General features: G+C 37.1%; 1 protein-coding gene across 7 annotated transcripts in view; it reads right to left on the bottom strand.

Annotated features, from left to right (window-relative positions):
- Nucleotides 1-25,227, bottom strand: part of DMD (dystrophin) — a 2,449,111-nt gene that overhangs the window by 1,374,715 nt on the left and 1,049,169 nt on the right. For all 7 annotated transcript variants that reach the window (XM_060182733.1, XM_060182732.1, XM_060182735.1 and 4 more), the window contains 4 exons: nucleotides 21,458-21,628; nucleotides 10,809-10,988; nucleotides 9,905-10,033; nucleotides 6,992-7,162 (listed from right to left, as the gene is read on the bottom strand). In XM_060182733.1, coding sequence (XP_060038716.1) covers nucleotides 6,992-7,162; nucleotides 9,905-10,033; nucleotides 10,809-10,988; nucleotides 21,458-21,628 — 651 coding nt within the window. The remainder of the gene's footprint in view (nucleotides 1-6,991; nucleotides 7,163-9,904; nucleotides 10,034-10,808; nucleotides 10,989-21,457; nucleotides 21,629-25,227) is intronic.

Here is a 25,227-nt window from a genome sequence, read left to right as displayed (position 1 = left end):
ATTCCAAATTAAGGAGGCCAAAAGTTTTCTAGTGAGAGAAACTACTCATCAAATAATTCAAAATCTATTATGAAAACATCTAAAATGATATCAGAATTTGAAATGTCATGCCAAACCTTGGGCAGAATGAGCCTACCTTAGTGACAGTGAAATAAAAAGTAAAAAATGTAAATACAGAAATACTGCTGATATGTCCATTTTAATTTCACTTAAATAGTACTAGCATGTGGACTACTCCTGAGACTTCATGGGATTTACACCCAATATAACTGAAGTTAGTGTTTGCAGATATCATAAATGTAATGTACCACATGTTGTACAATATTTATAGAATAGTAATCAAATTTTCAAATATGCTTTCTGAGACTATTTAATGGGAAAATGTTTTAAATATTTTTATTTATTATTGGATAGAGACAGAGAAATTGAAAGGGAACTCATCGCATTATGTTCTCTTCTGTCAGGAATGGTGCCAGTAAGCATTAAAAAGGGCTACAAAAGGAGAAATATCAATATATATTTTTTTGATGTAGACGATCATAGAAAACTGGGTTTTTAATAATCCTATTTAATACAAAAGATTTTTCTGGACACTCCATGTCACAAGTGATACATGCTTTTGAGATGACTTTTTTGAGGAACAAAATATATTTCTAAACTATTGTTGAAGTACTTATTACTTTTCACATTTAAATCTATTTAAGATTGATCAGGACCATCTATGTGTGGATCTTTTCCATGACATATTCTATATCTCATGTGCATATATATCAAAGACATTGGTACAAATACATTAATTTTTTAATTAGCTAAACTTAAATAGAAAATAGCAACATTAGTTTTTAAAATTAAAATAGAAATAAAAGGAAGTAATTCCATGCAATATGCCAAATCCCACAAATACCATAATACAATTATATTACACGTTTAAATAAACTTAATACTGTGTTTTAATAGCATACGGAAAATAGAGGATACACACACACACACACACACACACACACACACACACACACACACAAAGTTTTTGTCTGCAAATGAAGACCTGAAGACCAGAAGCAAGTTCAACTGTTTTGGGTGATAGGATGAATTGAAATGACAATAATATTTCAACCCCAAAGAAATGTGAAGGTTTTCTAGATTTCTAGCCATTAGAAATTACAATTATGTGACTAATATCTCATAAAACTTATAAAACAATCAGTTGCTTACATATATAAAAGATGGTTTCTCAGTTTAGACATTTCTTGATACTAAATATTTTTCAGTAAAACATAAATCATGATGTAGACACTATTCTTGAGATACGTATGGCTTTTTTACTTTGTTGTTTTTTTATCATCAATCATTTTTTTGAGTTCACCATTATAGTAGTTCATATATATATATATATATATATATATATATATATAGTATATATATATATATAGCTCTAGAACAGTGTGTCTTAACAGTGCACTATTAGTATCAGAATCAACTGTAAATATATTTAAAATGCAAATTTCCAGGACCACTCAAGGGAGTCTCTTTTAGCGTCTCCTAGAGAGCTGAGGGTCTGCAATCCATATTGATAAATTCCTCTAAGCACAAAATGGGTAGAGAGTGACAGCTTTGGGCTATCAGTTAATACCCATTTCTGAAAATACCCATTCATTTCAGGTACTCACTGTTTCTCATCTAGACTATTTAGATGTCTTACTAATTGGTGTTCCTAATTCTTTTCATTATTCAGTTGAATTCTCTTCATAACCACTGTTGGATTAAATCTTTCAATGGTGCATGTGAAAAAACATTAAGAACCCCTCATTGCCCAGTGAATTAAGCATGAACTATTAGTCCAGTTGTTGTGATCTCTTCACACTGTGTCTAATCATCCTTTCAAGTCTTCTGATCCACAACTAAACATTACATTGCATGCTCAATATTCTGTGAGCAAGCTGAACTAAGTCTTGAGAGTGTTCACAGGATTATCCTAATATGTTGCCTGAGTGTCTGCTAAATTTACTCATCAGATTCAGACTCAGCCCATTATTTATAGAGAAATTTGACTCAACTATTAAACAGAAAGATCCTTAAATCTATCACATCTTGAGGTATACAGACAACAGTATCAAATACTGTGATGTAGAGTAATACTGGATCTGTACGAGTTCATTCACTGCAGGCCAAATACCTCACTTGGATAATAGGCTGCTTTGGGATACCTCTAACCAAGTTTAGGTTTGGCACCCTCCACACTAAAGGAAGCTTCAGTGTTGTGTTCTCTCATTCTCTCTCTCTCTCTCTCTTTCTCTCTCCACCCTCTCCCTTTCTCTCTCCCTCCCTCCCTCCCTCCCTTGGTAGCTCCTTTTAAAAAGAAAACAATTTATTAGAATTGGCTGCATTTTCAAGTCCTTCCTTACTTTCATTGGGATGCACTGCCAATATCATCTCTGAAGTTGGTGATTTCCTTCTACAAGTGTTTCTTAGCTACCCTCATCAACTGAATGTAGTCACTGTTAGGCGTTCTCTCCTTCTAGACTCTTGACAACTTCTTCATCTGATATTCAGATGCATCATGGTATTATGCATTATGCATGATACTTCAACAGGCTTAAATGAACCCATGGCCCACCCCCTGGGAAAAAAAATACTTGGTGTCCTAAGCACCAACTTTATAATAGGTTCAAAATTATCACAAGTTCTTTTTTTTTGGGGGGGGGGGTTGTTGTTTTGTTTTGTTTTTTACCAGAGCACTGTTCAGCTCTGGCTTATGGTGGTACGGGGGATTGAACCTGGGACTTTGGAGCCTCAGGCATGAGAGTCTGTTTGCATAACCATTATGCTATCTACCCTCCATCCACAAGTTCTTTTTATAATACTGACCTTCCTTTAAAAATGACATTATGGGAGCCTGGAGGCAGCGCAGCGGGTTAAGCGTACTTGGCACAAAGCACAAGGACCGGTGGAAGGATTCTGGTTCGAGCCCCCAGCTTCCCACCTTCAGGGGAGTCACTTCACAGGTGGTGAAGCTGGTCTGCAGGTGTTTTTCTCTCCCCTTCACTGTGTTCCCCTCCTCTCTCCATTTCTCTCTGCCTTATCCAACAACAACAACAACAACAACAAGTACAACAATAAAAAACAACAAGGGCAACAAAAGGGAATAAATAAATAAATAAATAAATGTTAAAAATTAAAATGACATTATTTTTTCTCAGGCCTATTTCACACATTTTATTAAAGTATAAAGTTTATTACACTCTGCAATGCAGCTATACTAGCAACTATAGGAACAACGTCTTCTGTCAAACCCTTGGACTCTATTTAAATAAGATGGAAAGAAATTATATTTCATATGTTCTATTTTATTATTATTATTTTTACCAGAATACTGGTCAACTATGTCTTGTGGTGGTGCAGGGGACAGAACCTGGGACTTTGGAGCATCAGGCATGAGTCTCTTTGCAGAACCATTATGCTATCTACCCCCACCCTATTCAATATGTTTTAAAGGTTGCACTTGTGACAAGAAAAAAATGCTAGTGCTTCTTAAATTGGTCCATTTAATTATCTATACTAATGATCCTTACGAAAAATAAATAAACAGCAGCAGCAATCACATTTTTTTCATGGCCCCCGTCTATTTCAAAGGACGTCATATAGATAAATCAGTTATTACTCTATAGCCTTACTACAATAATTTATTCCTCAAGCTTCAAAACTTAACCATTCAAATCTAATATATTTATCTCTCTATTTAAATGTATATGTATGTACACGGGAAATAATAACTGATATGTTATTTAGCTTATATATTTAAATGCATTTATAAGTACTTTTAACTATGAAATTACATGTATGGGGGTCAGGTGTTGGCGCACTTGGTTGAGCGCATATGTTACAGTGCTCAGGGGCCTGGATTTGAGCCCTCGGTCCTCATCTGCAAGGGGAAAGCTTTTCAAGTGGTGATTGAGTGTTGTAGGTGTCTCTCTTTCTCTCTCCCTCTCTATCTCCCCTACTCTCTCGATTTCTGACTGTCTCTATCCAATAAATAAAGATAATTTAAAAATTAATTTAAAAATAATAAAAAGATAATAACAATTTAATTAAAAAAAAAGAATTTACATGTCTCAGGTCATTTGATCCTCACCAAAATCTTGGAGGTAAAAGAAGGCAGGAGATGTATACTTAGTTTTATTTGTTTGCTTATTTGTTTGTTTTTACATAGAAATGTGCCTCTGAGAAGTCAAATTGAAGGACACTTTAAAAACAAGTCTTGTGGCTTATAATAAATGTGTTCCTCTGATCATATTGTCATAATTGATGGACAAAATTCCCATTTAAAATAAGTACATTTGATGGATAGGACTTCAGCCAATCTAAACCAAAAGCTCCTAAGTTCTTTTTTTTTTTTTTTTTTTTTTTTTATTTCCCTGGATTGGGGAATGTCTTGCTCAAAACTTTCCTGGGATAGACACAACCATATTCAACTCTGTTGAATTAGACAAACAGCAAACATATGCATTGCCTCCATTCTTTTTCAGGATACATTTCTGTTCTAGGCCTTTTTCCTTATAATTAACCCTTCAAAAGTGGTCCTGAAATAAGCTATATGTGCCCTACATTTTTTTTATCATTCTAGATTTCCAAATGAGTTATTCTAGGTGAAACAAAGTCATAGGAATATCAACATGAAGTTCACATTAAATTTCAATCTTTCAGATGAGCCCTACTATAATAGAAAATCAACTTTGAAATCTTAGTTCACCTCTAGCAATCTAGCAACTGAAGAATTCCCTTAGTCCATAAGTAAACATACAAAGAAAAGATAAAGTTTTTCACACTTATCCCATCAGCAGAAGCCTGACACTCAAACTTTACATCATAGCTATTTCATCATAAAAAAAAACTTAGACAAAAAGAAGAAATGTGGACATCTAATCAATCAACATTCTACTTGAAAATATTGATTCAAAATATCATAAGAATTTCTTCAATAAGGAAAATAAAATAAGGGCTTTAAGTAGCTCACCTCCTGCCTGAAAATATACTGGCAAAGTCTCAAAACACAGACTGGAAATTCACATACTAATTTTAGTCATGTAAAAATTGTAAGCTTGCAAATAAGAGGATGAGTAATACCTATTTTTCTGTATCTATAAGTGTAATATAATCTCTCAAGCTACTGTTGCATGAAAAGAGGGTATAAGATCCTAATTCCCACTCAACAACTCTACAGCTTAGTGTATTACGTAACAAAGCACTGGTGTCTAATTTGTAGATATCTGACACAACCTCTGGTACTTCCAGTATTACACATAAATGGTTTCTCCAGAAATAAAAAAGTAATTATATTTTTAAACAGCTGAGTAGAATTCCTTTCAAAAACCGTGCTAAAGAGGCCAGGCGATGATAAACATGGAAGAGTGCAGACCTTTCCACACACAAAGGGCAAGGTTTAACCCTTGGTTCCCACCTGCAGTGGAGAAGCTGCACGGATAGTGGAAAAGTGCTTCAAGTGTCTCTCTTTTTCTGACTTTCTTGTTTTCTCTGCCTCTATTAAAAAGTTGGAAGAAAATGTAAGGCAGGAGAAGTAGAATCTTGATGCTTTCATGCATGCGGGCACCTAGACCCAGGAATACTACTAGTTTTGAAAAAAAATGTCTAAAACTAAAATTTTAGAGCTTGCTAGTCATCTCTCAGGAGAGAGTTGTTTACTTAAAGATTTATCCATATATCTATTAGCTAATGTAGATATTACAAACAAGCAATAACTTAATGAAAGCTTTTGTTCTTTTACATCTTGACACTCAATCTTGAGGGTTGATTATGTATCAGATGATTATACTGAAAATCATACCATATTTCTATGTTTTAATAGACTTGTAAATATGCACTACTATATACAACAGTGATACAGTGCAATGCCTTGAAAAATATACCAAATATAATAAATCATGCAATTACTGGAGATTTACGTATATCAGAATATATTTTCAAATTCATTCTTCTGTTTCTCCAGGAATCAATACTTACCTGCTATATTACACTACATTTTCTCATAAATAATTCAATTTATTTCATTTTATTTCAAGCATTAGTCTATATGTATGATTACACATATCCTTTACACATATTTCATATTTTAGAGCAAACAAAATACTTTTAGATGTACCAGAGTACATTTTATAAATATGAGAGTCATTTAGTGCATTCTGACCCTCCCCAAAGTGTAATAATAATGGAGTATGGTATATATTTATCTTCACAAGCTTATAAAATAAGATTTTCTTTTCAATAAATATCAGACAAGTAGAAAGGGTCATCATGCAAAAGTCCCTTGTCGCTCGATTCATCAAACAGAATAAATATAAAGAGATATAGAAAATCACAAAAAGTCAGATATGGCAGCTTTGCAATTCTCTGTTGTCATAACTGGAGCAGTTCATCATTGCCTAGTGGATTTTATCACAGTAAGTATCGGCCAGTAGCAAGAGCAAGTTAAATGCACACATTCACACACACAAGGGCAGGATGTTTAAAGAGATACAGACACCCAAGATCATGCAGAAGAAGTACAAGGCCCCGTTTTGGAAATCTGATTCATAATACACACAAGCAATATGTCTGGCAAAAAAAGGTCAGCAGTGCTTTCAGTAGATGGATGTCTTTGTGCTTTTGCTGTTGTTGGCCTGCAGCATGCTATTTGTTAATGTGCTGTAGGTTACACCTGAAAGTGCATATGTAAACCAGTGCAGAATGCAGTCCTAAAACACTTGTGCGAGGAGGAAATGGGGGTGAGGGAGGAGTGGGGGTATAGCAGGAGAGATGGGGGGGGGAGAGCTAGAACTCTCAAAGACATTCAATGACAAAATTTCCTGAAATACATTTGGGCCTTCATTTTCCGTTTGAAAACCTTGTTGTGGGAGTGGCATGCCCCCTTCAGAGTACTGCGCAACCTTCGCAAGAGAGCATTTATCACTAGTTTCCACCTTGGAGCAGATCTTCCTACCTTTCCAGTCTTAATTCTGTGAGAAATGGCTGCAAATCGATGGTTGAGCTCTGACATTTTGGACTCAACTACTTTCCTGCAGTGGTCGCCGCGATTGGCCATCAAGTTCACTGCTTGGTCACGTGTGGAGTCCACCCTTGGGCGCATGTCATTCATTTCAGCCTTTAAACGCTAGATTCCATGAGCAAGAGACAGGGCTTGAAGTTAGTAACTAATGGAAGTTGACAAGAAGAGAGAGGAAAAGGATCAAGCCAACTAGCAATCAAGGGAAGGGGGAAAGAAAGGGGTGAACAAGGGAAGGAGGGCGAGAGAGAAAGGGGTGAATAAGGGAAGGAGGGAGAGAGGAAAGGGGGGGAGAGAGACAGACAGACAGATGCATACACACACACAGAGAGACAGAGTGAGTGAGAGAGAGAGATTAAGTGAGAGACGGAAAGAGGGAGGGAAGGAACCAGTATTCACAGGAATATAGAGGAAATTAAAATTCTTAATTTCCAAAAAATAGTAGTAGTCTGAGAATGTGTGTGGCTTCAAGAAAATAGACAATCAACATTGAGTAAATGTGACTTATTTTTACTTAGAAAACTGGTAAAATGCAGGGATTTTTTTTCTTAACTTCTTTGTGTTGCCTGCAATAATTCCAGATGTTCTATGCCTTATCTTAAATGATACTTGCTGAATCGCAAAGCTGTAAAATGGTTACGTGTGATCAGAAAGGGAGGCAGCTAAAGAACAACTCACTGTACCTTCTAGGGACTAACAAGAGCCTTTTATAATTAAAGTATTTATTTGATAGTGGTAGACATAGTAAGTGAAAGAAACCACAGCACTACATTGAGTTCAGTGCAGTGGGGCCAGGCTCAAACTTGGGTAGCACACATGACAAAGCAAAACATTATTCAAGTTACTAGATAACTGTCCGGATACCCTTTTGTTAATCACAATGAATAACACTGAAATAAACTATCTCCTTTTAAAAATATTTCATTTATATATTCATTTATTGGATAGAGACAAGACAAAAGCTGAGCTGAAAGGGAGAGACAGACAGGAAGAGACAGATACCTGAAGCACTGCTTTGCTTCACTGTGTGTGAAGCTTCCCCCACAGACAAGGGGACAAGAGATTAGAATCAGGGTATAAGTGCATGCCAACATGTGAACTAAATTGCGTGTGACATCACCTAGATCCCATAAAACATTTACTAAAATACATAGATTTCGTATCACAGAGAGACTTAAGTAAATCACTCACTGTTTCACAGGAATAAAGAGGTCAGTGAAGAAACTCAGGATCAAGGCCTGGGGGTGGCATACCCGATTAAGTGGGTTAAGCACACCCATTTCCATGCACAAGGACTTGAGTTCAAGGCCCTGATCCCCACCTGCAGGAGGAGGCTTCATGAGTAGTGAAGCAGCCACTGTAGATGTTTTTCTCCTTTCCTCTCTATCTGATCCTCCCTCTCAGTTTCTCTCTGTCCTATTAAAATAGTAAGAAACAAAGTAAGAGAGAGAGAGAAAGAATAAAGAAAAAAGAAATGAAAGTAAGGAAAAGAGAGAGGGAAGAAGGACAGAAGGAAGAATAAAAGAGAAATAAAATGAACACTGGGAGGAGTGGATTCACAGGGCCCTAGTGATAACTGTGGTGGCAATAAACAAAGAAAAAAATGACAGGAAGGAAGGAAGGAAGGAAGGAAGGAAGGAAGGAAGGAAGGAAGGAAGGGAGGGAGGGAGGGAGGAAGGAAGGAACTCAAGACCTATTATTTCTAAAACTTTAAAGGAACTTGATATTCCTTGAGTGAAACAAAGAGAGGAAGGAGGGAAAGTCAACCTACACAAAATACGGCACAAAACTTGAAATATAATTAGTTTTTCATATTAAACAGTTAAAATCCTTTAATAACATCATTTTTTTAAAGGAAAGCAATGAACTTTGTATGCAGAAACAACAATTTCTTGGTCGTCTACACAAACAAGGTTCTAGCACAGTCCCCAACACCATGAAAGATGCTACAGTGCTGAGGTCTCTGTCACTCCCTGCCGCACTGTACTATCTCTTAAAAAAAAAAAAAGGAAAACAAAGAAAAGAAAAGGAAACTAGAATTTCTGTGTGGACTTGAAGCATTATACAAATACGCAAATAAATCTCAACAACGAAAAAGGAGTAATTAATTGAAGAGAATTACAGAAGTTCAACTTTTCCTTTGAGTTTGGAAAAATAAAATTAAATAGATAAAAAAAGAACACAAATAAGATACATGTGCACATTACAACTGTCAGAATTGTTTTTTTCTGGAAAAGCTTTTTTTAAAATCTAAGTGCCTTTTAGAAAGACAATATAGAATTCCCTAATAATCAACTTCAATATTGAATAAGCAAACACAAGTCCATGTATACATTTAATACATAATTATTTTTAATCAATCATGTACAAGTCCAGTTTATTGCCAATTGTATCGATTTGGATATTAGATTACTTAAATGGCAAGAAAAATGAATATGATTTATTCATCCATATGGACTGTGAGACAGCTAATTTTGAATTAGATTTAAGAATATTGTGTGAATATTAGCATGAGCAGGAATCTGCCACAGAAGATCACTATCAATCATAATGAATCCATTACTCATCAGAGTTCTAGTTTCAAGGATTAGCTGACATATTACCATGGACAGATATCTAGACTATGAACACATCAAAATAATTAACTCTTATTTAAATTAAGTAGAGAAGGGAGGAACAGATGAAAGGAAAGGGTAGAAAGAAGAACTGAAGAAAAGAAAGAAATATACATGGGAGATAGTAAGAATTTTTCATTCTTCTGAAGAAGACTTGCTATGTTTTAGGACAATTATGACTGGCACCAATATTGTAAAGTAGGAAAATGACATTTCATAATATTTTATTTACTACCTTAAGTATGTCTTCTTTTTGCTGGGATTTCTTTTTCTCAGATTCATCCAAAAGTGTGTCAGCCTGAATGATCCAGTTTCTGATGTAATCCACATTCTGGCTAAAGGTATCCATTCGTTTCTGGTATTCCTTAATTTTAGACAGATATCAAAACAATTATTAATAAAATAATATGATTTTGAAAGCATTTAGTTTGCACTAAGTGTGTGATGAGTTCAAGTCTGCATAATAATCAATGATTTATCTAAACAGATAATTTTTCCTTCAAATTAAACAAAATATTTAATATATATAAATAGAGGAATAGTTCTGGGTGTACTTAAGGGTCAACACACAACAGAAATCAAGAGCAGAATGTTTATGAATAACTGCAAGACAAAAAGTCTTTGCGGGCCTCTTGCGGATTAAAGAGTTCAGAAAATACTCTTATAAGACTTAGCTAATACTAACATTTTTAAAGAAACAAGTTCAGTGGAGCCTGGCTGTGGAACACCCAGATCACACATATTCCCATATGCAAGGGTCCCTGTTCGACCCACCTACTTGACACATGCAGGGGGGAATGTTTTGCAAGCAGTGAATCAGAGCTGCAGGGGTTTCCATTTTTCTCTATGTTACCCCATTCTCTGTCAGTTTCTCTGACTCTAGCCATTATGAATGAAAGCATAAATTAATGACTTAAAAACTCAGTATCATTCCAAAAGGACATTTGAGAACAATTGCCATACAACACTAATACAAAGTTTAAAGTTACATTAACATACAATTACAAATACTGAATTTGAGAACAGAAAAGATGTGAAGTGTCTACAATTTTCAAACACAAATGCTGTTATAAAATATCCATAAGATTTTGAATCCACGATAAAAAGCTGTTGAAAATCCTCTGAGAAAGTTCTCTTACCAACAAAAGGTTTAGCCATTCTTCAGTTCTAGAAGTGACAGCAATCCAGTTGCTATTTAGGAGACTAAGTTTATCTTCCACCAAGGTCTCCTTCTTCCCTAAAACCATTTTCAAGGCCTCTCCAAGATCAGTGACACTCTTCAGGTGAGCTTTTTGTTTCTCGATCTCTTTCTGAGTAGCCTGGGGGAGGGAGAGTAATGTTTGAGAGTTTAAATAATATTTCTGTCATCCAAAGGGTCAGTGTTTTTAAAACAACTTGGTAAATGGTTAGTTACCATGGTAGGAATTTTAAAGAGTTATTCAACTAAGGCTTTATGAATAACAAAAATCTTGCCATATATATATATATATATATATATATATATATATATATATATATATATATATATACTGCTTTTTCCCTGAGTACATGAGCACATGTATTTGTGTATAAATAAAACTAATTTCAGTTACTAGGGCTATACATATAAAATATACACATTTATTTAAAGACATACATTCATGGTCTAGGGAGATATCATAATGGTTATGCAAAAGACATTCATGCCTGAAGCTGTAAAGTCCCAGGTTCAATCCCCAGCACCATCATAAACCAGTACACCAAAGGAACAAATCATCCCACACTGCAGTGGGGACCAGGGTCAAACATACAGCAAGTCATTTGCACTTTCCACATAATCTATGTTGTCAAGGCAGATTTCTACTCTACTTTTGAGTAGTTTATTTATTTATTAATGAGTAAAGGGCTGATAAGATACAGAGACACAAGTATAATGGGGTGCACGCTGATCTTAAAAGGTACCCAAGCCCCAGACTGGATGCGGTACAATGTGAAAATGTTGAAAGGTGTGCAGATGTGGGCCTGCTGGGCGGGGCAAAGAACACTGCTGGTTTGTTCTGTGACTTACATGCAGCAAATGTGGATATGAAGACATGAGTAAAATCTGAGAATTTTGTAAAGCAATGTTAAATCACCACCAACAACAAAAAAAACTTTTAAAAATTATTTTATTGCCAGTACAAATACTGGGTTTTTTTCCACTGCCCTCTCGGGAGAGGGAAATAGAGGGTTCTGGAATGTCTACTCTCTGAAGGGGTAAAAACAAATTCCATGGGGGGATTGGGTGGTAGCACAGTGGGCTAAGTGCACATGGCATGAAGCACAAGGACCGGCATAAGGATCCCGGTTCGAGGCCCCGGCTCCACACCTGCAGGGGGGGGGGGTCGCTTCACAAGTGGTGAAGCAGGTGTGCAGGTGTCTACCTTTCTCTCTCCCTTTCTGTCTTTCCTTCCTCTCTCCATTTCTCTCTATCCTATCCAACAACAACGGCATCAACCACAACAATAATAACTACAACAACAATAAAAAGGGCAACAAAAGGGAAAAAAGTAGACAAAAATAATATTCCATAACTAAATCCTCTATATGGGATTAAATCTGCCTACTATTTTTACTTATACAGTAATGTAATGGCCCTTAGTGCTGATTGTCAGGTTGGAAAAGAAAATAACAAACAAACAATAAAACCCACCCCTAATTATATTTAATTTTATTTTGACCAAGGAAAATGTATAAAGATCAAATCTAAAAATTTCAACAATATCTTGATGTGAACTACGTATTTGGTGCTTTGTGGCTTTCAGGAAGTAGGAAAAGTGTTAAATAAGAGAAGTCAATTTAAAGAAAATGTGTCAGAAAATCTAACTTTTTTTTTCCCATGTCTAGTTCGTAAATTCAATTGGCCCAGAACATCAAGAAAAACAATGAAACAGGTGTGGAGGTACAGAACTCTGGTAGTGGGAATTGTATGGAATTATACCCCTCTGAGCCCACAATCTTGTCAACCATTATTAAATCACTAATATATTGTTTTTAATTCATGATGTCAAAGAAACAAATTTGATGCCTATATCTCAGTGATAACAATTTGCAATTACTGCTCCAATTTGTTTAGAAATACTAACAGGATAATGCTCATCTATTTTAAGAAGGTGGCCATGTGTTGATGTGATTAGTTGGAGAATGCATTTTGATTCATTCATAAGACCGACAAATAAAACACGAGACTATTTGGAACCAATTTGAACTTACTTCACTGATTGATAAACAAAATGTGGAAACTGTTCTGCTTGACACCAGCTTACAATCAAATTATGGCAATTTTCTTTTTCATTAATTTTGCTTAAAGGTAAAACAGGCTAAAACCGTGTTAACGAACCCCACAGAAACACACACAGGTACTTATATTCATGGTATAGAGAAACAGAACCAACTTAGACTTGATAATCTCTCACACTCAGGGTCAAACATATGGCAAGTCATTTGCACTATTCACACTTCCCAAGGCCTACTTACTCTATAAATTAAAAAAAAAAAATCAAAACTCTGATTTCTTCTACCTTCCATCTCTGTCTCCTTCACCCTTGCCTTCTCTATCATTTAAATAAATTAATAAATACTAAGAAATAAAAATTATTTTCCAGGGGCTTTTATATTTAGGACTTCTCTAGCACGCTGATATTACCACAGGTCTAACATTCAATAAATGAATAACGTAAGTCCATGTATTTTCCACACATCACAATGATGCAATTAAATTCTGCTTCATTTTTACTCCAGTGGAAATTTCATCTAATGCTGATGCAGGAATTTGAAAAGATCCCCTTCTCCAAGTGAACTCTGTATTCAGTGGGCCTGCAAAAATTGTACATAATTTTTCTTCCTCAGAAATGAGAGAGTATACTTTTACTTCTAACTACAAAATGTTATGAAAAACTGAAATGGCATATTAATATGATTTTGAAAAGTGTGTTTATCATACCCTAAAATTTCTGAAATTGAGATGAAACTTAAAATTTACTTTACATTAAAGGCAGCTGTGACTATCTAGATGCACAACAACTTTAATTAAATCAATGGTGCATCTTACACTCTAATTTAACTTAAGGATGATAAAATATGATGCTAATTGTTTTTTCAGGTCTCTAGATTACTCTTTCATGGTTAGAGGTTTATATCATATTTTATTATTAGACTAATGTGACAGAATAGCATAATGATAAATTCTAAAAGAATATTAAATGGTAGGCTGTGTAGCAATGTATATTGACTTTTTATTAATATTGTATTGTCTATTAAAGAAGAATTACATGAAAACAGAATGTGCAGAACAGAAATTATATCTATAACCATAATGGTAGTGAAGAGTGACTGTGATGGCATTTAACAGATGTTCTATTTTCTGAGTAGCAGCTGCTTGATGCATTCATTGTATCAAGTTAATGATCTGCATGTGCTATTTCACTTCACAGATAAATTACTGAGCTCCCTTTAAAGAAAGATATGTAATTTTTCATGGGAAAGATAGTGGAACAGACTTTAGAGATAAGTAATATTTTTTATGCATTTAGAGTGGAGGAGGGGTGATGAGTTGAGACAATTATCCAGATACTCTAGGATCAGAGGCCACATCTTTTGTAACTGTGAAAGGTGATCGTTTAAAAAAAAAAAAGAAACTGGTTGACTGAACTGAATGGAGATTTTCATTATACGGAACGGCAATATCTACTGATCAAATTATACAAGGGAAACCTCTGGGGATGGAACTCCAGGCATTTGTGGGTGGTTTTTGTATGTTTGTTTTTCCCTCCAGGGTTATTGCTGGGCTCAGTGCCTGCACCATGAATCCACCACTCCCGGAGGCCATTTTCCCCCTTTTTGTTGCCGCCTCATTGTGGTTATTATTATTGCCATTATTGATGTTGTTCAATGTTGGATAGGACAGAAAGAAATGGAGAGAGGAGGGGAAGACGGGGGGAGAGAAAGACAGACACCTGCAGACCTGCTTCACCGCCTGTGAAGCGACTCCCCTACAGGTGGGGAGCTGAGGGCTCGAACCAGGATCCTTATGCTCGTCCCTGCCTTTGCGCCATATGCGCTCAACCCACTGTGCCACCGCCCAACCCCCGCATTTGTGTTTTTATTAATAGATCCCTGGGTACATTAAATGGCAGTCATTGCTAAAAACTACTGGCAAAAAGAATGGAGAATTATACTAGAAAAAATTGGAGGGATGGTTGTCACAAATTGACAGCAAACGGATAACTAAGAGAACATCATTTTTCTTTATGTGGAATATTAGATAACTGGGTCACTGAAATAAACGTTACTATCACGAATAGTTTATTTATAAGTGGTAATTTAGACTTAACTTCCTTCCCTTTACTTGACTCCCTGAATTAAAATTCCGTATTTCTATTTGTATCATGACCTGCCAGTTTCTGGCATCCCCATTAATTAAATTGAGTGATTATTTTATGAAAAGTGATAGCTACAGTTCAAATTGATAACAGGTTTAAAGTCGTAGGTTAACAAAAATAAATTTTCAAAAACACATTTGCAATGTAGTCTTTGATGGAGGTTTAACTATTAAACTACCGTTGGATTTTTTATTACTACAATTCAATTCAGAATAAAGGAAACTGGCAAGTAGGTAAAGTAGTAGATCATACAGATCAAGCTGTGCAAAACTTATTTAGCATTTCCAAACACAAGAATCACCAGTGTCGAAAACTACTGAGCCATCTAAATACGCAGTTTTCTGAAATTAAGTTCTATGTTTGATTCATATGCTTCAATATTTTCATGACTTATTTGTGATAGTTGGAAAAACAATCTATTGAAAGCACAGAGAGTTCTAAACTTTACTCATGTTTTTGCTAACTACAAGGACTTCTATTTTTATACTTTGTTTATTCATAATACAGGAAGCTAAGAGGTAAGCAGGAGGAGAAAGACACCTGCAGCACTGCTTTCACTCTACAGTGTCCAGCCTTAAGCCAGCCCCTCCACCCCCCGGGCCCGCCACTGCTGGTACTATGGTCTATTTACATAATCATTGTTTTGCCTGAAAGATCCCCACTTTTGATCTATCTTCTTTTTACTTCGAGAGCAGCCCTGCCTGCAAGGTATTAATTAATCCCACAGGTTAAAACCTTTGCAACAGTTGCTAAGGGAGTTTCTACCTTAGCCTGCTCTTTTCTTTTCTCCACCCCCTTTCCTAGCCATTTCCTCTTCCGACTTGCCACTTCCAGTTCTAATATATAAAAGCATTGTCTCTGATCAATAAAGACATTGCATTCCCGCTCCACCAGCAGTTCCTGGTCTCTTTCCCAAGTAGCTGAGTAAGCAACAGCCCAGGTTCGCTCTGGTTGAGTTGAGTTCTTACCAACCCAGAGAGCAAGTGCCCAGTAAGAAACACACTCAGGCTAGCCCGGCACAATAGGTGGGAACCAGCAGGTTTTTGGGTTTTTTTTTTTTTTTTTTTTTTTGGCCTCCAGGGTTATTGCTGGGGTTCTGAGCCTACACCCTGAATCCACTGCTCCTGGAGACTACTTTTTCCCCTTTCGCTGCCTTGTTGTTTTATCATTGTTGTGGTTATTACTATTCTTGTTATTGATGTTGTTGGATGGGTCAGAGAGAAATGGAGAGAGGAGGGGACAACAGAGGAGGAGAGAAAGATAAGACACCTGCAGACCTGTGAAGAGACCCACTGCAGGTGGGGAGCCTGGGCTCAAGCCAGGTTCCTTACACCACCAGTCTTTGCGCTTTGGGACATGTGTGATTAACCCACTGTTCTACCGCCTGACCCCCGGGAAGCAGGGGTTTTAACCCAAGTCCTTTAGTACTGTAATGTGTCTACCAACCCAGGACTTCTAAGCACTTCTAGTTTCTTATCTACGAGGTTGTCAAAACAGCCCTAAGACATTTTGTCTTTCCTTGAGAAACACAGAAAAACAGGCCATGGCTGTTCCAACAATCCAATATAATGTGCAATGTTAAATGTATTTTGAAGACTATTGCGATCACTTGTACAGTTTTTATCTCATAGCAGTGTTTACTTCAGTTTCAGATATGTAAGGTAGATCCATTGTATAACATACTGCCCAGTTAGAAAAACTGTATTGTGGGAGGTGGAGGGAGAGGGAGAAGGAGGGAGGGGAAGGGAAATAAAAAAAAAAAAAGGAAAAACTGTATTGCACACTCAAATTTTACTTGGTAGGTAGCTGTTGTTTTAATTATTCTAATATCATTGAAGAAATTGCTTGCTCCAGGTTTTATATGGCAGCAAGTACGCTGTCAAAATTTCAGGCCTAGATTTTTTTCCTTGCTCATTTTCACTACCTATGGCATATTATGTGTCTATTTCTGTAAACACTTTTGCATTATTTTCCACTATATATTATACGTTTCATAGTGTATTTTGTGGGTCTTGAATAGCTGAGTCATACTTCATAACAAATCATTTCACATGAATTTTATATGTAATCAATATTTGCAGTTAGAATTTAAAGACATTTAAGGTAATATATTTTATTATAATTAATTATGATTGAGATAGCATTATGATTATGAAAAAAGATTTTCCTGCCTGAGAATCAAATGATCCCATGTTCACTCCCCTGTAACACCACAAACCAGATCTGGGCAGTAATCTGGGGAGAAAAGAAAACAACTTAGAAAGTATGATCTCAGGGCTGTTTGGTGGCGCACCTGGTTGAGTACACAGGTTACAATGCACGAGGACTCAGGTTTGAGCCCCAGTCCCCACCTGCAGGGGGAAAGCTTGGTGAGTGGTGAAGCAGTGCTGCAGGTCTTTCTCTGTCTCTCTTCCTCTCTACCTCTCCTTTCCTCTCAACTTCTGACTGCCTCTATCCAATAGATAAAATAAATAAATAAATAAATAAAAATAGTAAAAATTAAAAAAAAGAAGAAAGTACGATCTTTGCCTAAAACAATGGTAAGATAAATTCTTAGCTTGTAAGTGAATTTGGCGAATAACTACATTTTATATTACTATTTTATTTCACATATGAACATAATTTTCTGTGACCTACAAAAAGAACTCAGGAGATTAAAAGTTGAAAAATAAACTGATTATATAAAGTTTTTGACAAGTTAAATGCTTAAGCCAGGCCTCCACTACACTGGAGGGTGATTTACCACTAGTTAGTTCTTCTCGCTCTCTCTGCCTCTTCCAAATTGTGTAAAATATCCTATTCAACCAGTGAAGTCTTGCCATTGACTGAAAGAGACAGGGAGGGGAGGAGAGGAAGGAGGAGAGGGAGAAATGGAGGGTTGGTCAGGCAGTTTCTGGGTCTGGTGTCAAAATATGATCTTTACTTTTTACTTTATTCAACAAAAATAATACAAATTTAAATAATCCAAATTATAGACATCCTAGATAAAATGCAAATAAAGCACAGGTCTCTTATTCATCCATTAACACCGAAGTGTTTCCTAAAAATCAGACAGGACTGGACACACTATGATTTTTTTTCTACCTGACTCAAAGCTTTGGCAAAGTTGAATATAAAACACATTATTGACAACACTAAGATACCACCTCACTCCTGTAAGAATGGCATACATCAAAAAAGACAGCAGCAACAAATGCTGGAGAGGATGTGGGGACAGAGGAACCCTTTTGCATTACTGGTGGGAATGTAAATTGGTACAGCCTCTGTGGAGAGCAGTCTGGAAAACTCTCACAAGGCTAGACATGGACCTTCCATATGATCCAGTAATTCCTCTCCTGGGCTTATACCCCAAGGACTCCATAACACCCAACCAAAAAGAGGTGTGTACTCCTATGTTCATAGCAGCACAATTCATAATAGCTAAAACCTGGAAGAAACCCAGGTGCCCAACAACAGATGAGTGGCTGAGAAAGCTGTGGTATATATACACAATGGAATACTATGCAGCTATCAAGAACAATGAACCCACCTTCTCTGACCCATCTTGGACAGAGCTAGAAGGAATTATGTTAAGTGAACTAAGTCAGAAAGATAAAGATGAGTATGGGATGATCCCACTCATCAACAGAAGTTGACTAAGAAGATCTGAAAGGGAAACTAAAAGCAGGACCTGACCAAATTGTAAGTAGGGCACCAAAGTAAAAACCCAGTGGTGAGGGGTAGACATGCAGCTTCCTGGGCCAGTGGGGGGTGGGAATGGGCGGGAGGGATGGGTCACAGTCCTTTGGTGGTGGGAATGGTGTTTATGTACACTCCTAGCAAAATGTAGACATATAAATCAGTAGTTAATTAATATAAGAGGGGAAAAATCAATTGTATGTCTCGAAGTTTCTCAAAACACAAACTGAATCTTTTTAATATATAGGCTGTGTATTTGATATGCGGACTCTCTCAAAAGCCTAGACCAAGTAGATTAGAAGCATCCAATAGCACAGCTATATACAAGATACTGGATACCGTACAGCAAACCATAACAAAGGGACTTTTCAAAGTTAACCCAATTAACAAATAATGTGATGATAACATTAACTATTGATTGTCTTTTTGAACCCTAAGACAGCAGGAACCTCACATCTCCATTATAGAGCCCCTACTTCCCCCAGTCCTGGAACCCTTGGATAGGGCCCACTTTCCCGTATGCATCTCCCAATCCAAACCAAATAATATTGCATCCGCCGATCACAACCTAACCAACGCAACGATTGCCACCTCAACATGCTTCACCTCAGACTGTGTCCAGAGACTTCACGTGTGGAATGACAACCCTTCAGCTTCATTACTCGGGTGAGACCTTTCCTTTTATAGTACACTCTAATTTCATCTCAGGTAGTTCACTTTCTAACAAAGTCCCATAACCTAGATATACACCAGTTTCTGTGAGAGAGAGCTTATGTGCACACGTATCCATAAACTACTGCAAAATATATACCTGAAAGCAGAAGTACACTAGAGTTTGCAGTGAGTACCTCCCTAACACTTCCTCTCCACTATTCCAAGCTTGGGATCCATGATTGCTCAACAAACTGTTTGGCTTCGTATGTTAACTCTCTTTTCAATCACCAGGTTCCAGATGCCACCAGGATGCTGGCCAGGCTTCCCTGGATTGAAGACCCCACCAATGTGTCCTGGAGCTCAGCTTCCCCAGAGACACACCTTACTAGGGAAAGAGAGAGGCAGACTGGGAGTATGGACCAACCAGTCAACGCCCATGTTCAGCGGGGAAGCAATTACAGAAGCCAGACCTTCTACCTTCTGCAACCCTCAATGACCCTGGGTCCATGCTCCCAGAGGGCTAGAGAATGGGAAAGCTATCATGGGAGGGGGTGGGTTATGGAGATTGGGTGGTGGGAATTGTGTGGAGTTGTACCCCTCCTACCTTATGTTTTTGTTCATTAATCCTTTCTTAAATGAAAAATTTAAAAAAAAGAAAACACATTATTATAGTATAGTATTCCTGTGCACCATGCACTTTAAAGAAATCATGAAATGAATCTATTAAAAAGGTAGCCTGGCAAGGGGTGAGGCAGTGGCACAGCTGGCAAAACAAGGATCCAGTGCACAAGGACCCAGGTTCAAGCCTCTGGTCCCCACCTGCAGGGGGAAAAGCTTCACAAGTGGTGAAGCAGGCCTGCAGGTGTCTGTCTCTCTCACTCAAAGTCCCTCTCCTCTTTCAGTTTCTCTGTCTCTATTCAATTATAAATGAATAAATTAAAATTTTTTTTTTAAAAAATAGCCTATGCATGCCTTAACCTGAATTACTCTAGGGCATGAATACCGAATTAGCTAATGAGAAATGGTAAAAATTTACCGGATAAAAATCTGAAGAATCCACATGCCCTTTGTTGAAAATGTTAACAAGTGTACATACTTTTACTGTGTGTGGGTTTGTGTGTGTGTGTGTGTGTGTGTGTGTGTGTGTGTGTGTGTGTGAGAGAGAGAGAGAGAGAGAGAGAGAGAGGTGGGACAACCTGTTAATCTTGCATGTTTTCTCCAGCTCAAATGTCTTGTAGACACTGTGTTCACCCTCTTCATAGTTGTAATTCCACCTCAGCTGTTTAGGTTTCAAAAGCTAAAAATAATAGTAAGTCTGGAGAGGCCTGGTGGTGGCACAAAGTGTAAAGCACACACATTATAATGTCCAAGTAACTGGTATTAAGCCTCTGGTTCCCATCAGCAGAGGGAAAGCTTCACTAGCAATGAGACCTTACTTAAGGTCGGGGGTGGGGGTGGGGGGGTGGTATGAGGTGTGGGTGTGTATGTGTCCCACTACTTCTAAATTTCTCTCTTCTCTATCATAAATAAATGAATAATGACTTTCCCATCTTGGCCTACTTTTTGAAGTCTTTAAGGAATATTCAGGGAACCAGGTGGTGGTACACCTGGTTGAGCGGACATGTTACAATGCACAAGGAACAGGGTTCAAGTCATCATTCCCCACCTGCAAGGGAAAGCTTTGGGAGTGATCAAGCAGTGCTGTAGGTGTGTCTCTCTGTTTCTCTTCTTTTCTAGCACCCCCTTCCCTCTTGATTTCAAGCTGCCTCTATCTAATAAATAACTATTAAAAATTTAACAATTTATTTTTTTAAAGAGAATATTCAAATCTCTCTTTCTCTAAACAAGTACTGAGAGACAACAGCAAAAGCATCCCACTATTTTTATCATGGTCTAGGAATAAGCTATCAAACTGATGATGAAGATTAGAGGAAAAGGAAAATGAAGCCAAATATTTATAATACCACTGTGGCTGTGCATTCATCAGTTATTATGAGGTACCACGACTTTATATTTTCATGTATGTCTAAAATAACTTTCAGATATAGATGTTTTACCTTTCCCCAAGCGATTTCAGACTCCAAATTACTAGGCATCCCTTCCACGGAGGATCTCTTTGTCAACTCCATATCTGTAGCTGCCAGCCATTCTGTCAGGACATTCATTTCCTTTCGCATCTTCCGGGACAATTTCAAACATTTCTCCAACTGCTGCTTTCTTTCTGTTACCTGAAAAGAATGATAATGGAATGTAATTTGGTTTACTTTTTCAATTTGGGATAAGTAAAACCTACTTAATTGGAACTTTGCAAAATCTTCTCTCTTGAATATAAGGAATGAACAAGTGCAGACTAGAGCTGGCGAGCTCTTTCTCTCAAAAGACAGCAATTCATGGATAATACAAAAGAGAGCAGCACTTTCATAGTCTCTACTTCAAATAGCAATAAGTTATCATCATATTTTACTTGACATAATTATATGAGTCAATAAAAAAGAGGATTTCTGGACTAAAAAAAAAGGCTTATAATTATATATCAAAGAGATATCCAAGATGCTCTGCATTTCTCTATATAGAAATGAAGCTTCCTAATGTGGGAAAGGAACTGTTAGATAGAAATGAATGAAAAAACATGGTCAAAATACTGAAAATGATCAATTTAAAACTATCTCATTCATGTGCCTTACCACTGCACCAAAACAACTCAAGAGAGGATGCTTATGTTTTTGCCATTAATGCTAAAAGGAAATGCAAAAAAAAAAATACTCTCTCAGCAACAACAACAAAATTTTTGACTTAATGCTGTGCTCCATGTCCCATTTTAGAAAGCAAGACCTAAAACTCATATTCTGCAGGGTATTAGGTATAAACAAACTGCTTCTCCCTACCACCCTTTAAAGACTCTACTCTGCTGCTCAATAAACAGACTCTTGGCCTCCATAGTCTTTTGGTGTGATCTTCGGTCTCCTCTCTTGCTGCGGGTCACAAAGGTATCCCAGCATACTCGCCCCTGCCACCTCCAGTCATATTCTTGCTGGCGCCTATCTCTGGTGGCCAATGGAATGGTCACGCCAGAGTCTATACCCGAGATAGGCCCCCCACGACAGCCCAACAGTTCTGGTGGTGGAAATTCTGTGGAGTTGTACCTCTCTTATCCTTTGGTTTCTGTCAATGTTTCCTTTTTATAAATGAAAATTAAAAAAAAAAACAGAAAGAAAGAAAGAAAAGAAAAACTGGTTTCAAATACTAGCATGGACACAAGTTTTGCCTCTTAGAGCAATCCATTAATCTCTGAGCCTAGTTTTCCACAAATTTAATAAGAGAAACATAAATATAAATATATATAGGCCCTGAGTCAGGTAGATAAAGTAAACAGTTTATTTTACTCATTTTTTTAAAGAATAAGGAAATCTGATATGGGATAAAGAGGTAAACTCAGTGGAAGATTGTATGCTTTGCATGTGTGAGACTGGGTTCATGTCCTTCCTTCCTTTCTCCCACCCCTTCTCCTTCTCCTTCTCCTTCTCCTTCTCCTTCTCCTTCTCTCCCTCTCTCTCTCTCTCTCTCTCTCTCTCTCTCTCTCTCTCACACACACACACACACACACACACACACATGAGGATACACCTGATTTCAAATATCAACTAAAATAAAGTATTATAAATGTGGTCCTTGGGCTGGAAGGTAGCAACCCGGTTGACCACACTTATTACCTATTACCATGTGCCTAGGTCAAGCTCCCAAGTCCCCACCTGCAGGGGGGTGGGATGGGGGAAGCTTCAAAAGTGGTGAAGCTCTTTTTCACCCCAACTTGGATGGAACTTGAAAGAATCATGTTAAGTGAGTTAAGTAAGAAACAGGGATGCATTGGATCGACCTTTTCGTGGTGCATCCCGTGAGTACCCATTTATTGGGGAAACTGACGATCCTTCCTAGCCGACTGAATCCACATGGATCCCAGTCACTTTCAAAGCCAGCAACAAGCAGACATCAGGCTCAACCTGGCGCTGTTGACTGGCTACGGAAGAAGGGCAAACGCTAGAAAAAGAAGTAAGAAACAGAAGGATGGATATGGGGTGATGTCTCTCATATGCAGAAGTTGAAAAACAAGGTCAGAAGGGAAAATAAAAAGCAGAACCTGGACTGGGGTTGGAGTATTGCACCCAAGTAAAAGACTCTGCGCGGGGGGTGGGGGTGGGGGTAAGGTCCTGGAACATGATGGAGGACCTAGTGGGAGTTGTATTGTTATGTAGAAATGTTATACATGTACAAACTATTGCATTCCACTGTCTACTGTAAACCATCAATCCCTCAATAAAGAAATTAAAAAAAGAAAGGAAAAAAAGCTTTGGTACTATGGTCTCTTTCACTGCCTCACTCTCTCAGGCTATTTGACTTCTCTACGTCTATCTCAAATGTAAAAAGTTCTCTTTGGGCGGCAGGCAGTAGCATAGAGGGTTAAGCGCACATGGCTCAAAGCACAAGGAACTGTGAAAGTAAAGATCCACATTCGAGCCCCTGGCCCCCCACCTGCAGGGGGGTCGCTTCACAAGCATTGAAGCGGGTCTACAGGTGTCTATCTTTCTTTCCCCGTCTTCCCGTCCTCTCTCGATTTCTCTCTGTCCTATCCAACATCAACAACAGCAATAACAATAACAACAAGGACAACGATAAACCAAAAGGGCAAAAGTTAGGGAAAAAAAAAATCTCTATGAGCAATGGATTTATAGTGCAGGCACCAAGCCCCAGAAACAACCCTGGAGGAAAAAAAAAAAACATTAAATTCTCCTCTGTTTTCATGCAATAAATAAACAATAAACACCTCTAGCACCTTTCCTGATATACCTACATTTTGAAAGTCTGATAAGTTGGATGATTTAATAAAATGTCTAGGCAGGATCTTTTCATAAGTAATAGTAAAATATTCAGCGAAATCAAGATAAATCTCAGATCCTCTAGGGCAAATTCCAATCATACTGTTTTTATATTACTCTACTGTGCTCACCACAGTTCAGTGAACAAAAGTATTTTTCACGTAGTATGTTTTGAAAATTCACTAAAGAAATGCTCTAACAGCAGAAATCATTATTTGTACACATCAGAGCATCATTGGCAGAAATTTCCTAAGGAATGGAAACGCTTGTGTGTTTGTTGCTGCTATGCTTGCTGTATCAATCTGATATAAAAAAAAACATGCAGATTCTACTTAGGTTACTAATTTACATGTAAAGATTATTTAAAACATATATTAATTTTGCTGTTAAAGGAATATAAATTTGACACGAACCTAGAATTTAAGGAATAAAAAGTAAAAAACCAGAATACCAACTCTATATTTTCAGAGAATGCATTAAGCACAAGTATCAGTGAATATATATAGTGCCTCTAATACAAATGAACATGATTCACAGAAAAATTTAAATGAATATCTAAAACTAAAGTTATATAACTGTCTCTTTGAAAATTTCAGTTAAGTCAGATGGGCAAGATGTTATATAGTACTCAATATCAAACATCCCCCTCCTCTCTCTCTCTCTCTCTCTCTATATATATATATATATATATATATATATATATGCACAATATATATAGATACCCACATACATACACATATAAAAATGTAATGTATATATATATATGAGATAAAAATATACAAAAATATACACTACAGAGACAATAGGAAACTAGCAATAATCAAGGAAAACTGCCAGAGGTGAAAATATACTTCAAGTTGTAAAAATGGTGCATGCCACAAAAGAGGCTGAAATTGTGATAGCATATCTAAATGTTCAATAGACTTCAGTAATTCCTTTAACAAATTAGTGATTAC

The sequence above is a fragment of the Erinaceus europaeus genome, chromosome X (genome assembly GCF_950295315.1).
Source record: "Erinaceus europaeus chromosome X, mEriEur2.1, whole genome shotgun sequence".
NCBI lineage: Eukaryota > Metazoa > Chordata > Mammalia > Eulipotyphla > Erinaceidae > Erinaceus > Erinaceus europaeus.
This window is presented reverse-complemented; position numbering and strand designations above follow the sequence as displayed.